The sequence below is a fragment of the Somniosus microcephalus genome, chromosome 15 (assembly GCF_052327205.1).
Source record: "Somniosus microcephalus isolate GS21.2 chromosome 15, FLI_Smic_1.0, whole genome shotgun sequence".
Lineage (NCBI taxonomy): Eukaryota > Metazoa > Chordata > Chondrichthyes > Squaliformes > Somniosidae > Somniosus > Somniosus microcephalus.
The window spans coordinates 60,234,665-60,253,008 of record NC_141001.1 but is presented as its reverse complement, the minus strand read 5'-3'; the positions used below and the strand labels follow the sequence as shown (position 1 = coordinate 60,253,008).

The window sequence follows — 18,344 nt, the reverse complement described above, 5'->3', positions numbered from 1 at the left end:
TTTAAATTATTCTATTATGGAAGAAGTACACTCACAAAAAGATAACAACAAACCTACAAGAACTAAAATATGATTAAAGCTGTTGAAAATAACTGAATTATTCTGTTTAAGTGCAAACAGCAAGCTGTCAGTGGTTTTAAAACAATGTATTACGGAAGGATATTGTAGCATAATATAAGAAAATCTAGTTAATATTAGCAGTCCGATAGCAAAGCATCAATTGGAATTTCTCACTCCCACCCCAGCCACTGATGCATTCCGTTAAACACTTATTTTGAGAAAGGATCTATACTTGCTCTGGGAAAGGGGGTCTTACCAGATAGAGTATCATATATATATCAGGAAGGAAATACTAGCTTGTTTGCCCGGCCTAATAAGATAGGGGCAAAGTGGTAGCCATAATAGCACACCGATTAAAAAGGACAATTGTTATTAGAACTTTTTTAATTAAAACTTAATATTCAGCAGAATATTTCAATCCAGAAAAAACTCACTGAACAAATAGTTATCCATGTTCTATATTTTATATAAATTTTCATCAAGTTGTTACTTATTATTGTTACTTTTTGTTGGTAAGTGGACATGCAATAAGATGGAATATCAAGGTCTGTAACTCTGCAGAAATAGAATCAAATATTTTAAAGAGCAAGACGAAAGGGAAAAAGAAAATCATCTACAAGTTGGACACTGCTTTCCTCACACATGCATTTTCAATCGAGCTCCGTGTCTCTGTGACCCAATGAATCAAACACAGAGAAAAGAAATCTGTACCTCATCAATCCATGCACCACAGTGAGATATACATGCTTCATAAAGATCTCTCTCCTGGCTGCTCTTAAAGCTCTGCTACGCTGCATTTCCTAATACTACCTCGCCTTGGTGTCCTGTGGTCTAGTACTTTAGAAGATCTGTTTTTCTCTTAGGACAATTTAAATGATAAAACAACAATATAAAATGATCAGCCAGAATTGTTTGTTTGAACTGTTTTTTTTACAAATATTCTTTTAAATCAGCAGAATGGACCAGCAATGATACGATGTGACACGGAGTGGGTGGTTTTATTATTGTTTTTGGGGGGTGGGGGTGGGGTAGGGAAGAGAAGGGGGGAGCTCAACAGACACTGTTTTACATGTAGTGAAATATTTTTTCATGTCAAACTCATTAAAATCATAATCTGAAAATCCCCTGCAGCAGCACTTTACATCTATTGTGCTACTGCACTTAGAAACAGCTGAATTCCTGCAGTTGTTGGCCTGGCCTGGCCTGTCTCTCACTGGCACACTCCTGCATACCACACCCTTTTGTGCTCAGAAACTCACCTGAGGCTGTAACTTTTTACCTCAGCTGCCCAGAAGTGTTGTTTTTATTTCTATTTAAAAAGCTTTGTTGTAAAACAAATTGTAACTGCAGTTACCTGGAGCAGATTCAATTTTTTTTTTTAATTGCGGTTTGCATTCAAGAGATTTTGCATTGTAACTTGTTATTCTTCACCAGAATAAAGAGTAGTGTCGGGGGAGGGGGAGTAAAAGGAACCTCCAATATGTGCACTTCATATACTCCAGGCAATATATCGAGGCATGCGTGTTTCCCATGTGACCATACTGGATCATGAAAATCCTTCAATTCTCAAGTACAAAAGAAAGCTTTAAAGAAAGAACTTCATACTCTTTCATTGCCTCTGATTTTCTTCACTCTTCTCTCGAAGATGCTGGTGTATGGTTCCAAGAATTCCAGGTGTCCTCTGGGACCTCACCTAAAAGCTCAATCTTCATTCTACAAGCTTAGACAATGGCTACAGGCAAGCTATTATATGGTGGAGGGCATTATGGCCACACCGGATACTATACTCATCCGACATCCCCACACACATTCTTTTAAGTATGGGGCCACTGAATCACAATTAAGAGTTGGAAGCCTGGCTGATTTCCCCCCAAGTTCAGGAGCACTGAGGCCAATTGTGGCACTCCTACTGCTGTTTTAGGAAGATAGGAATAAGATTAGAGCATTCAGCCCATCGAGCCCGCCCCATCATTTTTATTAGCTTTGGCTGAGATCAGCTGTTTCAGCACAGACTGGAGATCTTCCTGGTCTGTGTGGCTCAGCTTCTGTACTGGTCAGTGCATTTATCAACCAAACCATTGGCAAGGTGCATTGCCTTTACTGATTTCATAACGACTGTTTAAGATTGTTTGCTTTTAAATCTCCTTCCACTCCGTCACTCCTTGGCATGGAGTCAATGGACATGCTGTAGCAATCTTTTTCAAATTTGTTCTTTGGATTAAGAATGCTTGCGTGAGGAACAATTTTTATTTAATTTGTTTGAAGAACAGTAAGCGTGTCCTAACAAGCTTCCATACTTCTGTTCTCTCACCATGGAACACCGTTGCCAGCATTTACAAGTCACACAATAGTGTGTTACACAGGTTCAAATGTCTTATCACTCGCTCATGCTGCATTGCCTATTTTTAAGATACATTATCAGTATTTTGGCTATATATAGACGATTGGATGCATGTCTGTAAAAATCTCCCAACTCACGCTTGGGCTGGATTCTTAGAACCTCATTACCTAAACACATCAGGGGTCCTTTGTATAAAAACTGGAAATGCACAGCAGGTTAGTCAAGAGACAGATAAGTTAATGTTTTGAGGTGGGGCCCTTGATTAGAAAACAATAAAAGATCTAAAACATTAACCCATCTATCTCTAGATGCTATTTGGCTTACTGTGCATTTCCAGTATTTTCTGTTTTAGTACAGATTTCCAGCATTCGCATTTTACGTTTTATCTCAGGATTTAGTAGCTTGAGATCCATTTCCAGGTCATTGACCTACTTACTTTTCCCAGCCACTGTAGCAGTGCGATTCATTGCCTGCGATAAGGGCAGAGCATTGGTGATTTTACCACATCCTCAGCACACTACAAGTGGTGAGACTCATTTGCTTCAGTTGGTGACTTATGGGGATAATTCTAACCTAACTTGCCTGGCGGAAAACTGGCAGGTTTGGGTCAGCCGCTCATTTTACAACCCCACCCCCCCTCCCCAATTATACTCTCCATTAAAGTCAATGGAGTGTAAAGTCGGGCAGGGTATTTAAAGGGCTTCCTGCTGATGGGCTAACTTACCCCACTGAGTTGCTCTGGTTTCCATGTGCTGATGGTTTTCATTTAGTAAATAATGAATTATTTGTATGCTTGGATATGTCATTTTGTGTTAAAACTTTGCATTCTCTCGATTAAGCTCAGCACAAATATGTAAAATGTGGCTGTTGTCCTGCTCAAAAATGACTCCTGAGGCACATAACTATTCCTTTAGTTTCTTCTATTGATCACTCCATCTTCGCTGAATACCTTTTCTCCACAGATCACCTGAGTAGCACAGCTCCTGTCCAGCTTCACTCCTACCTGTTACATCGTCAGCAGTACATTGCCTCAAATGCCACCTTCTCCCATGCCCACACAGTCATCTGTTGTGTATTGCATGACTCCATCCTTGGCTCTCTCCTTCATTATTTACACGCTACCTCCTCATTGACATTATCCAGAAGTATAGACTCAGCTTCCCCATGGACGCTTTACCTCTCCACCTCCTCAATTGCTCACACAGCTGTTGCCACTCTCCCAATTGCCTATCCAACATTAAGACCTGGATGAGTTAGAATTTCCTTCAACTTAATAGCAGCAAAACTGAAGCCACCCTTTTCCAATCTCGCTAACACTTCTGGGGGGGGAAATTCAGTTGGTTGCGCCTCCCGTTAGTGCCATAAGAGGGCGCTAATGGGGCGCAAAGCAACTAGCGCGGCACTGCCTACGCCTCCCGCAAAATTCAGCGGAAGGTTAGTGGTGGCGCTAACCGGTTGCGCCTTGTGGCACTGCGCCGCTGGCGATGACATCATTGGCGTGCGCAGCGCCCCGCTCACGATCTTTGGGAGCGCCCCCTGACTTATCGCTGGATGCTATGTCCGACGGGGTCAGGGGGGGCGTACCTGTGGCTGGGGAGGCGCAATTTAAAGGTGAGGTGTGGGGCGGCCATTTTTGTTGCTGGCCGCCTGCCAGCGCTCCCGTCCCAGACCTCCTGAAACGCACCCCCCCCCCCCCAGCGGAGTGCTGGCTGCGCTCCAAGAGCCCGGCACTTCTCTTGCGTGCCGGGCTCTTTTGCCTGCACTCCCGATCCCCGGGGACCCAGCTGGGCCCCAGGTCGTGCTGCACAAGGCCCCTCCCCTTTAAGAAGGGCGTGTGGCGCTGCGCCACATAACACCGCAATATTGACTCACAGCACCCCAAGAGGGATGCGGGGCACTTCCAGTAGCGCCCCGCTTCCCTCTTGGGGCGCAACCACTCAATTTCCGGCGCGGGGACGCTAATTTGTCTGGGGTGCTACTTTTAGCGCCCCGGCAAAGTTGGCGCCCCAATTGGGGCACTACCCAATTTTTAGCCCCTGGTCTCAATTCCACTAACCTGCCGGTTGTCACCTCAGGCTCAGTCCAAAGGTGTGGAACTTTGACGTACTGCTTAACTCCAAACTCCGTATCCTCCCCACATCCGGTTAGTCACTAAGTCCACTTTGTTTCACCTCCAAAACTTACCCGCCTCTGCTGTACCTATCCCCTCTGCCCCACCTATCCCCTCTGCCCCACCTATCCCCTCTGCCTCACCTATCCCCTCTGCCCCACCTATCCCCTCTGCCCCACCTATCCCCTCTGCCCTACCTATCCCCTCTGCCCTACCTATCCCCTCTGCTGCTGAAACCTATCCCCCTCTGCCACGGAAACCATAATCCATGCCTTTATTACCTTGAAGTTGTATTTATCTAACCCTCTTTGCTGGTCTTCCCACCTCCAGCCTTCATATACTATAAGCCAGCCAGAACATTGCGGCTTACGTCTTCACCCATAGCCCACACGCCCACTGCTTGCAAGGCTCCACGGGCTCCCTTGTGCCCAGAAGAATCAAATTCAAGATCCCTGTCCTCACCTTAAATATCTTTGCTCTTTGACATGGATTGGACTTTATCAAATAGAATGTGCCAATGATGTGAAGAGCGAGGTAGGGAACGCATGTAAAAAGAATCATTATTGTGGAATGTTTTGTTTTTTGAAAGTAAATTGAAAAAAGTAAGTTCCCTGTTGAAGCCTGAGAAAGCTCAGTCGAATTGTTAACCATGATTGTGTCATGCACCAGCGACACACTTGTGTTTGTGTCGTGAATCGTGCCATTGCATTGCATGTTTAAATAAAAACAATTTTTGAGGGGGTAAATAAGCAGAAGGTAAGAAAGGAAAGAAGGAAATAATGATGGGAAGAAAAATGGAAGAGGAAAGTAAAAAGAAGGATTAGAAAGGATGAACAAAAAGGTAGGACATAAAAAGTGGAGGAAAGAAAGTGGAGGAAATAAAGGAACAGGTGAATGAAGGAATTATCAGAGTAATAGAGGAAAGGATGGAGAACAGAAAGTTAAGAGAAGAAAGAAAGAAGTGAAAAGTGGGTGGAAAGAAAGAGTGAAAAAGAAAAGTTAAGGTTTGTGAGAACTGGTCTAGGTCATCATGTTCACAAAGCATTTGCATTTCACTGAAAGCACTACATGCAGAATAGTCCGTTCTTTCAAACAAAATTCAAATATTTTTGTTTTACAATTTGGAGGATTTAAATCTTCACAATCTCCAGCTCCTTCCAAAACTCCGGTAGCTTGTATATCATCACAATAGAAGATGTTCAACTAACTACTACTTCGTTTGGTGAGTCGGAATATTAACCACCGCCAGGACTTCTGAGCAATCTTCTGAGCAGATTTTATAAAGTAAAACCAATTACAGTCATACTTAATTATTACTCTCAACTTTTGATATTTACCCTCGTTAAAAAATTAATAAAAAAAGACAGGCACTCACATGATTCAGATCTGAAAGTTGTTGAGTTTATAATGTATCTGCTCCCTTAAACTGTTTGCCACACAAAGCGGTTTAACATCAAGCGACATGCCAAACCAGAGATGAAAATAATTAAGACATGGAAAAAAATGTTTTTGAGAGCTAAACATGCTGTAGGAATGACAGAATACTGATTGTAGCAGCACTGTGAGAGTGCAGATTGGCAGCCGATGGCTGTGGTTGGTTGTGTTCACATTTTCTGTCTGCCATACAATACGAAGGAAGACTCAGTGTTAAGCAGAATGCGGTAAGAGGTGTGAGCCTAAATAATGAAGCCCAGACATATTTCACAGTGCGCATGTGTTCAGTCTGGTATTTTTTTTTTCTATTTACTTCACCCAGTGACTTAAGATATGGGCTACAGCTCCACTGGAGCGGCACAACACTGGTACCTCAACCAAGTGGCCATTCTTCATGTGTGAGCTTAAAAACTGACGTTCAACAGGCTATTCAAATATGGGGCTATCACACTGTGTCCTCACCCAAAGTCCAAGCACACCCACTTTTCAATAAGAGTCACTGAAGAGCAATCAGGGACTCCATCTGATTTTCCGATAGACTCTGGAACAGTACCCATGGATTGGCGGGTAGCTAATGTTACCCCACTGTTCAAAAAAGGTGGTAGAGAGAAAACGGGGAATTACAGACCGGTAAGCCTGACATCGGTAGTGGGGAAAATGCTAGAGTCCATTATAAAAGATGTAATAGCAGAGCACTTGGAAAACAATGATCGGATCGGACAAAGTCAACATGGATTGACAAAAGGTAAATCGTGCTTGACTAATCTACTGGAATTTTTTTGAGGATGTAACTGGTAAAATAGATAAGGGAGAACCAGTGGATGTGGTGTATTTGGACTTTCAAAAGGCTTTCGATAAGGTCCCGCATAAGAGATTAGCGTGTAAAGTTAAGGCACATGGGATTGGGGGCAAGGTATTGACTTGGATAGAGAACTGGTTGGCGGACAGAAAGCAAAGAGTTGGAATAAACAGCTCTTTTTCCGAGTGGCAGGCAGTGACTAGTGAGATACCGCAGGGATCAGTCCTTGGACCCCAGCTATTCACAATTTATATTAATGATCTAGACAAGGGAACTAGATGTAATATCTCCAAGTTTGCAGATGACACAAAGCTGGGTGGGCGTGTGTGCTGTGAGGAGGATGCCGAGAAACTCCAGTATGATTTGGACAGGTTAGGTGATTGGGCAGAAGCATGGCAGATGCAATATAACGTGGATAAATGCGAGGTTATCCACTTTGGTGTCAAAAACAAGAAGGCAGATTATTATCTGAATGGCAATAGATTGGGAGAAGGGGAAGTGCAACGACACCTGGGCATCCTTGTGCACCAGTCGCTGAAGGTAAGCATGCAGGTGCAGCAGGTGGTTAAGAAGGCAAATGGTATGCTGGCCTTCGTAGCGAGAGGATTTGAGTACAGGAACAAGGATGTCTTGCTGCAGTTGTACAGGGCCTTGGTGAGACCACATCTTGAGTATTGTGTGCAGTTTTGGTTACCTTATCTGAGGAAGGATGTTCTTGCCATGGAAGGAGTGCAGTGAAGATTCACCAGGCTGATACCTGGGATGGCAGGAATGACGTATGGGGAGAGATTGGGTCGATTGGGCTTATATTCGCTGGAGTATAGAAGAATGAGAGGGGATCTCATTGAAACTTATAAAATTCTAACAGGACTAGACAGACTAGATGCAGGAAGGATGTTCCCGATGGTCGGGGAGTCCAGAACCAGGGGTCACAGTCTAAGGATAAGGGGTAAGCCATTTAGGACAGAGATGAGGAGGAATTTCTTCACCCAGAGAGTGGTGAACCTGTGGAATTCTCTACCACAGAAGGCAGTAGAGGTCAATTCATTAAATATATTCAAGAAAGAGTTGGATATATTTCTTAAGGCTAAAGGGATCAAGGGATATGGGGAGAAAGCAGGGACCGGGTACTGAATTTGGATGATCAGCCATGATCGCATTGAATGGCGGAGCAGGCTCGAGGGGCCGAATGGCCTACTCCTGCTCCTATCTTCTATGTTTCTATGTTTCCCCCTCCCTTGCCTGGGGTGCTGAGGCCAATTTTATTGCCTCTACTTGCACACCAGCTGACATTGCTTAGCTCAATACAAAGCAGGAATCTAGTCTTGGTTCATCCTGAGCTGTATTACATAGAATTACATAGAAATTACAACACAGAAACAGGCCATTCATCCCAATCAGTTTGTGTTGGTGCTTATCCTCCACATGAATAGTAGTTCTAATGCCATGTGCCAGGCCTATTCCGATATCCCCTTATTCTCCTTTCATTCAACCACCTATCTAACCGATAATTAAATGTTGACATGTTCCTTGTTACAATCACTGACTCTGGTCGGGCATTCCACAGCCTTCCAACTCTGTAAAAATGTCTCTCCTGCTCTTTTTCCTAAGAGGGCACTAACGGGAGGCGCAAAGCAATTAGCGCCTGGGCGCGGTGCCTCCAATGACTCCCGCGAAATTCAGCGAGAGGTTAGCGGCGGTAGTAACCAGTAGTGCCCCACAGTGCTGCATCGCAGGTGATGACGACATCATCGTGCGCAGCGCCCCGCTCGCGCCTCGGCCGCGATCTTCGGTAGTGCCCCCTGACTTACCGCCAGACGCTATGTGTCATAAATTGCAACTTCTACAAGAAGTAACTCGGGAAGTACTACTGAACGGCCAGCTGAGGGCGCAGCCCGAGGAGTATAAATACTCGGGCGTGGGCCCACCTTGGTCAGAGACAGTCTGGAAACAGGAAGCTAGTGACTACTAACTAGACCTCCATGTTTTGTTACAAGTCGATTAAAGCCTTGCTTTATGTACAACCAAGTGCGTAGTGAGTCTTTATTACGTCACTATGTCCGAGGGGGTCAGGGGGGTCTACCTGCAGCCAGGGCAGCGCTATTTAAAGGCGAGGTGCCGAGCGACCATTTTGGCTGCTGGTCGCTTGCCAGCACCTGCCTCTGCTGCCATCCCCGGCCTCCTGACCAGCCTCCTCATGGAGTGCCGGCTGCGCTCCGTGAGCCTGGCACTTCTCTTGAGTGCCGGGCTCTTTTGCCGGCACGCCGATCCCCAATGGTCCAGCTGGGCCCGGGTCACGCTGCGCAAGGCCCCTCCCCTTTAAGAAGGGGAGGAAGGCCTGCAATACCGCGCCATGATATTCCCTCGCAGCGCCCCAAGAGGGAGGCGGGGCACTTCCAGTAGCGCCCCGCTTCCCTCTTGGGGTGCTACCACTCAATTTCAGCCGCGGGGACGTTAAAAGTAGCACCCCGGCGAAGTTAGCGCCCCAAAGGGGCCGTGACTCAATTTTTCCCCCAGGGAGTGGTGAAGCCATGAAGGATATTAAACAGAAGGATGAGAATTTTAAAGTAGAGGTGTTGAGGAACTGGGAGCTAATGTATGTTAGCGAGCACAAGGGTGATGGGTGAACGGGATGACGTAGGATAAGATATGGGCAGCAAAGTTTTGGAGAGCTACACTTTAGGAAAAAAGTGATGATAGGAAATACATCAAGAGGTACTACACCATATTTTACTTCAGTTATTGTTCAATAAATTATGTGCAGAGCAATGAATCACCCTGCGCTGCATATGTAGGAAAAACTCTTCAAATTTTTGCATATTCTGAAATCAGAACAAGTATCATTGTTTACCTATATTTTGCAGGCGGTGGGTAGACACCAATGCTGGCCAGTCACTTACCTCCATTCCAGGGCCATTGGCTAGAAGTTTTGTTTTGATGGGCCCAAGGGGGCCAATGAAAATCCAGAAATTCCAGGTCTCTTTTTGCAGCGGTCCAGGTTAACACCAAAGCTGTCCTGCCAATCACGCTGGGTTGGAAAGCCAATACCCCTCCCCCCGCCTTGGAGTACTGGCTGCCCAGCGTAACTCAGGCCAGGGCCAAGGAAATCCCTGCCTGGGAATTCCCTCCCTCTGTTCACATACCCTCTGATGTAGGGGGTCATGTTTGAAGCTGACAGATGTTCTGCCCAAAATAGAGCCCCAGGAAATTTGAAGCACAGGACAAGACCTGGCATATCCAGGTTCCAGCCTTAATTCCAAGATCTTCCACTGCACTTCCAGCAGACCTGCGCAGAGAGTGCGCCTAAAAAGGACCATGAAATTTGGAGCCAAGCTTATTGATAAAATGGTTCATTAGGAAAGGAATATGTGTGATAGTTCAGTCATTCATATAGCCTGACATCACTTGCTGCATAGGCTCACATATAAATAAGTCACCAGAACCCAATGGAACCATATTACTGGATGATTTGCCTCCTTCAGGAGAGAAGGAGTAAGGAATAAGGGGAGAAAATAAAACATTAAACAAAATTTTCTGTTCTCAAGAGCTATTATTAAAATAATTTTCTATACCAGATAAGCCATCTGCCTTTTGTACAATATTTTGAAATAACTGCCTAATAATCTGCTTTCCCTTGCATGATGTTAAGTAATTCATTGTTAAAAAGCTTACCTGGTTTGTATGTTATTCCTGGGGGGAACAGGAATCCCTGCTGGGCTGCGGCAGCCGCAGCCAATGTCCGTTGGTCGTGTGGAAAAATTGGGATCATGAGCGGAGGCATGTGACCCTGAACCTGCTAAAGACAACAAGAGCTCTGATCACACACTGAACAAATGTATCTTGACAAGTATTATACAGCAGTGATAGTGTACGTGTGCTCACAGACTCCCACAATGCTCTCCCTTAACCTATTAATCCCTACCAATTTCACATCATCACATCAAAGGCCCTCAGGCTACATTGTTTTCCCTTTTGTGTCAGGAGTGCAGGATTCTTGTTGAAAGCGTTTTGTCTTCCATTTCTTGAGGTAAAATTGCCCATACTTTCATTCGTCAGAACACCTCTGCGCAAACACTGGATAGACAGCATTTGATAAACCATTTCAATCCTAGTTTCCTGTTAGCACACTACATGTTCACTGGGGATTGTGAATTTGTGCAGCCTGTCTCTTCCTGGTGAGTTTAGAAACTCAGTTCACAGTTTGATGGACTGATTTTCTACTGGTAGGAGGGAGGTGCCCTGTGCTGATTCTCAGAAACAGGCAAACTGATCTCAACATGTCAGCCCAAGGATAAGACAGAGATGTCTCTTCAAACTAATGGCTGTCAAGGGTCACAAGTGTATTCAGTTTGTGGGTTTTTTTCAGGTCATTTGAATTTTCTTCCCTCTTTTACAGAGGTGTTGACTCATGCTGGAGTATGGTTCCATGGGCATCAACTGCTCTCCGTAGCTTGCTGAAGTGCCATTTTTCTTCACGGGTCCACATAGACAGTGAGTGTTAGCAGCCTATTCTATCATGGGGGGCATCACGGTCAAGCCCAATTTCTGTCATTTTCCAATATCTACTCACTGAATTACGATCAGGAGCAGGATCCATGATTGTTTCCCCTCCCCTCATCAGCTTAGCTGCTGAAACCAATGGCGGAGCTTCTACTGCAACTTTGGGTGTGAACAGCTAGCTCAGCATAGCTGGACATTGAACCTGGGACCTTCCTGGTCTGTGTAGTTTAGTGCCACACACTTCAACAAACCCCCAGCTGAGCTATCAGGATTGCCCTGGTTTGTGCAGTTTCAGCTTTAGACCTTCACTAGGTTTAACACCATGTTAACTTTAGCACACCCAGCTTAGGTATGTAGAGAATAAAAATGGCCAGTGAGCTCGACTGATACTGCAACTAAGGTATGTCAGGTACACTGAATTGTCCAGGAATAAGACAACTCCAAAGTCAAGGTAGCTTCTCCATTCATGAATACTTGGGATCCACTGTTGCTATTAAATCAATGGGCATGGCCACCCTCCCAATCTTTCAGCATGCACGCACATGTGCTTTCGATACAGTGATATCTGTTACACATCACTGTGTTTAGCTGCAATACAATATCACTGTAAATATTTAAGCTCACATGGATTTGGTGCTGTACAATGTTGCCTCAAATAGTTGGCACGGAGTGTGTGCATGTATTTAAATTCATTAAAGTTATCAGATACTTGTCAACACATCCCGTGAATGTCAATCCAGTAATTGTCATTGAAATGGACTAGTAACAAGATCACGACTGGCCTGCCTCATAGCTCTCTCACAAACCTCAGTGGATAGCATCCAAATTCCCAATACAAGCATGCACAATGTGTTCCTGCCTTTGGAATATCCACACTTTTGTCCTGCACAGGAACATATTTCAGCGTTTAATGTGCATTTATGAACATGAATGCCAGAGGAATAACGAGATGTGTTTGAAGGTGGTGCCTCCATATATATGACCAGCCTGGAGGTCCTCTCTCTCACTGCTTTGTGGCTTCCCATACCACCTCGGAGGGCAATAAAAATTGTATTTCCAGAGGTACGACAAAGCAACATTAGAAAGCAGCCTCAACTGTTTTTCTTGGACTATAAAAATACTTAGCAAAAATTATTATTAGTTAAATACATACCACAGATGTTATAAACAAAATACATCAGGGCCATCACTATGACATGATAAAGATCTCCACCAGCAAGCCTGACCACAACCTCACTCATAATTTATCTGGTGATGTTTATCATATCTATCACAGTTCTGGCTGTGACATATCCTCTACATCCCTTTGCCAAGAGTCATTATTTGAAGAAGCCAAACACTGTGGGTGGTGAGAGAGGATCTAGGAGTTAATTCACTGAAGTGTCCTGTACAGCATCTGGTGTTCTGGCATCTTTTCTCTAAGACCTCTTTCCCAAAACTCACCTCAAATTGAGAAGTGTTCTAACAACTTGGGGCTGTCTGCATTATAGGATTATAGTGCATGGTAGAACATAACTCCACTTTGAAATTTAATGTTAACAGGGACTGCTGACCTGATTCTATCAAACCTACTCAGATTACTGCTGAGTAACAATACAATATCATAAGCAAGATTGTCAGAGTTCTGCTGCATATGGAGCCAATCATATGTTGGACTAGACCTTCACTGAGTACTCATTTTATTATATCGTGGATAGCATTTTGTCAAGTACTGGTGCAATGATATCATGAACTGGACCAACAAAAAGTACCAGCTCAACTACAAGCAACTTCGTGTGCTGCCGAGTACCAACGCAGTTACATCAGTGACTAGACTGCATCTATTCATTGCTGAACATTGATCCAATGATATCACTCAAGTGTTGATCTGTTCTAGAACATGAACCAGTATGCATCTAAGTGGGAAGCAGCAGCATCAGCAGGTTTTCTACCATTTGTGCCACAAGGCAGATTCATTAAAGAGGCTTTTTAATGTGGTTCTTCATACCTGGAAAAGGGAAAGGCGCCTTTCTGTCTCTGAGTGCCCTAATGTAATTGCAAGCATCTATTAATTAAACCCACATAACTTTCTCTTCCAAAAAACAAATAGATGGAAAGAATCAGAGTGATCCTTTTCTTTTTGTTTATTACTGCCTGTTCCTGCTGATGTTTTGAATATTTTTCTTCAAACTTACATTATCAAGGTAAGTGGCTAGAGTTACTAAGCCCAACAGTGCGAGGAAACTTGAATTAAAATTAGGACAATTATAATGATTAACCTGGGATACTTCAGTATGGACTTTGCACATAATAGTCTAGCTCTCTCATATGTCTGGGCTCAGTAACTCCTCCAAGCCACTTCCTTTGATGTAATCAGGACTCATCATGCAAACAAAAGGAGTTTAAGGTTACTCATAACTCTTAATAGCTGTCTGATTTTAAAAGAGTTTTGTAACGGTAATCGGGTGGATGACAGTGGAAAATGGGACAGAGATCTGTATTGCTAAATCTCAATGCACTTTAGTGTCTGCCACATTTTCCAACTTCATTTCTAGAAGTTAGAGGAAGAGCCCATCGTCCTTTGGGCGGGCAGATGCAAATGATGCAGTAATTATGTGGTGACATCATATACTCTGTTATTTCCAACACATTTAAGCTGACATATTCACGATAAATTTATACAATCATCCAGGGTTGGTAGGAGCCAAGAAAAAGGTAAAGGAGATCTTAAAGGGCTTAGATTCAATGCTAACAAGAGCAATTAAAAGCTTGTTTGTCAATAGTTTTTCTGTTGTTGGTTTGTCCAACTGATTTGTCATCGGCCTTTATGCTATTTGGAGGGGACACTCCACCACCCCACCCCACCCCACCCCTCTGCCCCACTTTCCAATTTCAGACAGGGAACAATGGATTTCACATTGGGAATAACCCTTATCTTAGCTTCCTGGAAGAAGAGGCAGAGAAGGATTGAAGGAATTCCAGGTTGGTGTCTTTACACCAGAGACATGTGGTACCCACCCACCAGTACCCCACGCCAGAGTATACAGGCCCTTGCTTTATTTGACTGAGGAGCAGTGTCTGCAGAGGCTTTGCTTTCCAAAGGGAGCCATCACTGAGTTATGTCACATGCTGCATGTAGACTTACTATCTACTTCCACCACAGGCACCACAATTATAGTCACCACCACCTTCAATTTCTAAGCTATGTGGTCAAATTGAATAACAACTGTGCACAATAGCATTAAGCAAGTCACAGGTGCATTGTGCTCAAGTGATAACAATTTCATCTCCTTCCCTATGGACAACTGACATCAAGATAGGATATTGCCATTTTGCAGAGTAGTAGGAGTCCCCAAATTCCAAGGAATCATTGATTGTACTCACATGATCATGCACACTCCCTTGCCCAATGCCTATAACAATGTTCAACAGAGAAGGACTCCCCTTTCTATAGTTTATTTGCAACTGGCAGCACATCACAATGCCAGTGAATGGCACATGCATCACTATAAGGCAGTATCACCTTGGTCACCTGTTACACGCTCCGCCTGATATTCAGTTTCATTGACTTCAATAGAACTGAATATCGGGTGTGTTGTATAACAGATGACAAAGGCAATGCCGTCGGAATTGCGTCCCTGCCCCTGTCCAATTTCACCACCCTTGACCCAGAAAGACAAGTCTCTGTGTTTCTCTTGGGAGATTAAGACTATCGTCTACAACCATCGGTGATGGCACCTCTGCACTTTCCTAGGACACCAGCAAAGTGTTGATATAGAAACATAGAAGATAGGAGCAGGAGTAGGCCATTTGGCCCCTCGAGCCTGCTCTGCCATTCAATGAGATCATGGCTGATCATCCAAATTCAGTACCCTGTCCCTGCCTTCTCCCCATATCCCTTGATCCCTTTAGCCTTAAGAAATATATCTAACTCCTTCTTGAATATATTTAATGAATTGGCCTCTACTGCCTTCTGTGGTAGAGAATTCCACAGGTTCACCACTCTCTGGGTGAAGAAATTCTTCCTCATCTCAGTCCTAAATGGCTTACCCCTTATCCTTAGACTGTGACCCCTGGTTCTGGACTCCCCCGCCATCGGGAACATCTTTCCTGCATATAATTAACGTCCATTCTTCCACCAGAGTCATCATTGAGCATAGCATTGGCATGGTGAAGGCACACTTCAGGTGCCTGGATTGATCTGGTGTGCTGCAAAACATTCCAGCTAGGGTTTCAAGCATCATGGTGGTGCATGGCATGTTGCACAATTTTGCCTTACAAAGAATGAAGGCTCCATAGGCAGCAAGGGAATGAGGAAGAGAAGCAGCAACAGTAGCCTGTTCTTCAAGAAGAAATCATAAAATGACCTTCCTTAATCTTCAATATGAATAAAAATGGAAAAAAGAGGTTTGGAAGGTTTTTAAGTCATTTTTACTTTTCCATTACACCGCACACCATCAAAATATGAACAGAATCCAGCCTCCCAAATGATGTCATCCTACTTACAGTGTTGAGTATGTACATGGCATACTGATCAAATTATAATCAGGATCAAGATAGAACACCTCAGCAATATATAATACAGAATCTGTCCATCTCATTGTCTTCCTTATAAATATAGAGCACTTATACTTTCAGAGCACTTACAAAATCATCAGGGACAAACAACATAGGTTTGTAAAGGGAAGGTCATGTTTGACTAATTTAATTGTAAAATGAAACAGAGTATGTAGACAAAGCAAATATAACATTGTTGTATATATAGATTTTCAGAAGGTGTTTGATTAGGTGCCACATAAGAGACTTGTGAAAATTCGGGCACATAATATTAAAGGGCATGTAAAGTATGGCAAAGGACAGAAGTCAGAGGTATGGATAACTAGATTTTTGGGGGGAATTGGCAGAATATGGATCACACTGTGCCTCAGGGATGTGTACAGTGACCCCTTTTGTTTGTTATTATCTATATAAATGAATTGAACACAGATACAAGGGGAAGGATACCAACGCTTGTTGATACAAAAGTAGGAGCATGGCAAACTGTGGGGATGAATACGGAAGGCTGCAGGAGGACATAGGTAGGTTAGCAGGATTCAATGCAGAGAGGTGAAGCTGTACATTGAGGAAAAGGAAAGGAAAGGAAGTATATCCTACATAGTAAATGGGGGAAGAGAGAGATTGTTAAAGGGGAGAAAAAGCAATTAAAGGCAATTGGAATTCTTGGTTTTACATATAGGGACATTGAATATAACAGCATAGAAGTGATGTTGAATTTGTACAAGAAATTGATTAGGCCACAGTTGTGTACAATTCTGGGCACTCCATTTTCAGAAGGGATATTAGAGCCACAGAAAGGGTACAGCAAAGATTCACCAGAAGTATATCAGAATGAGAGGTTATAGTTGTGAAGAAACACTCAAAAATTGTGTTTCTTTTCACTTAAACACAGAAGGGGGATCTAATGAAGCTTTTCAAAATTATGAAAGGTTTTGAGAGGGTAAACAGTGAAAGGTTGTTCCCACTAGTCAGCAAATTAGGAACAAGGGGGGCTTACTTTCAGGAATGATTACCAGAAGCACAAAGGGAGATATTAGAAGAATTTTTTTTCAGAGTGTTATTAATACATGGAATGCTTTATCAGAAGTGGCTATTCAGGCAGACACTATAGTGTCCTCGCAAAGGGAATTGGTAAGTATTTGAAAAGTAAGAATATAAATAGATATGGGGACAATGCAAAGAAACTGAATTAGAGTTGAAGAGCTAACAGCAGTACAGGTGTGCTGTAATTTCTATGATTCTATATTAATTATATCTCTAATGTCTAATATCAGACTATTGATCTGAGTGATATCACACCAGTATCAACTTTGCTGTCACAAGGTGCTGTGTGCTGACTGATCTCTTAAAGGGCCTTGAAATTGCTCTTTTAATACAAAACAGAGAGAATCTGTTTTCTCCATAACTAAATGAATCACTAACACTGTCCTACCTTGTATTGCATTAAAAGAGGGGCATCGCCTCTCCATTTTGTAAAGGTAAATGGTAGGAATCAAAAAGGCACGATTTCCCAATACATGTCCTGGTGGGCAAGGCTTCACACTGGGAGTGGACATTTATAAAATCACTCCTCTAGTGTACAATAAGTAAACATTCCCAGTTATTTTCATATTTCCTCAAGCACCACGAAATATCATGTCAATGTAGATCGGAAAAGTAGTCCACTTTCTGTATGATTGACTGTAACATGTTATCTTATATCTCGGGAAATGAGTACAGCTTTATATTAGAGGAAAACAAGGTGTCAGCCTTGGCTTAGTGGTAGTGCTCTCGTCTAAGTCAGAAGGTTGTAGGTTCAAGCCCCACTCCAGAGACTTGGGCACACATTCAATGCAGTATTGAGGGAGTGTGGCATTGTTAATGGTGTTGCCTTTCAGGATGAGATGTTACACCAAGTCTCCATCTATCCTCTCAAGTGGATGTAAAAGATTCCATGCCATTATCTGAAGAAGAACAGGGGAGTTTTCCCGATGTCCTGGCCAACATATATCCCACAAACATCATCAGTAAAACAGATTAACTGGTCATTTATCTCATTGCTGTTTGTGGGCCCCTGCTCTCTGCAAATTGGCTGCCGCATTTCAATACATTACAACGCTGACCAACACAAAAATATTTCATTTCCTGTCGAGCACTTTGGGATGCCCAGAGGATGTGAAATGTGTGATATAAATGTAAGTTCTTCCTTTCATGTTTCAAGACACTGGCCACCAATCCAATATAAAACTCACAAATGCAATGATATCACGGGGCAAATATAGCTCCGCACATTTAATTGGACTCTACCCACTAATGTTACATTATCCATGTCTCTAAATAGTGCCATGTGTGATCTGGCAGCATAGGCAAATGTGGAGAGGTTTGCATTTGTGCTTTAAAGCAGGTCATGTTAAAGGGTAGCCACAGTGATTGACAGTGTGTTCAATATAAGCTACATGCACAGTAAATACAAAAGAAGATTTAATGTAAGATTTTAGTGTACCGGGCAACAAAATTGCTCGCAAGATCCATAGGTTTCAAATTCTTAACTACGGATTTGAAGCTCCACTCTTACAAATCTCCAA

General features: G+C 43.3%; 1 protein-coding gene across 13 annotated transcripts in view; it reads right to left on the bottom strand.

Moving 5' to 3' along the window:
- The window catches only part of sox6 (SRY-box transcription factor 6), a 640,702-nt gene that overhangs the window by 115,471 nt on the left and 506,887 nt on the right, over nucleotides 1-18,344 (bottom strand). For 10 of the 13 annotated variants that reach the window (XM_086007882.1, XM_086007877.1, XM_086007883.1 and 7 more), the window contains one exon: nucleotides 10,417-10,540. In XM_086007882.1, coding sequence (XP_085864008.1) covers nucleotides 10,417-10,540 — 124 coding nt within the window. The remainder of the gene's footprint in view (nucleotides 1-10,416; nucleotides 10,541-18,344) is intronic. The other 3 variants (XM_086007880.1, XM_086007876.1, XM_086007888.1) reach the window with 1 other exon arrangement.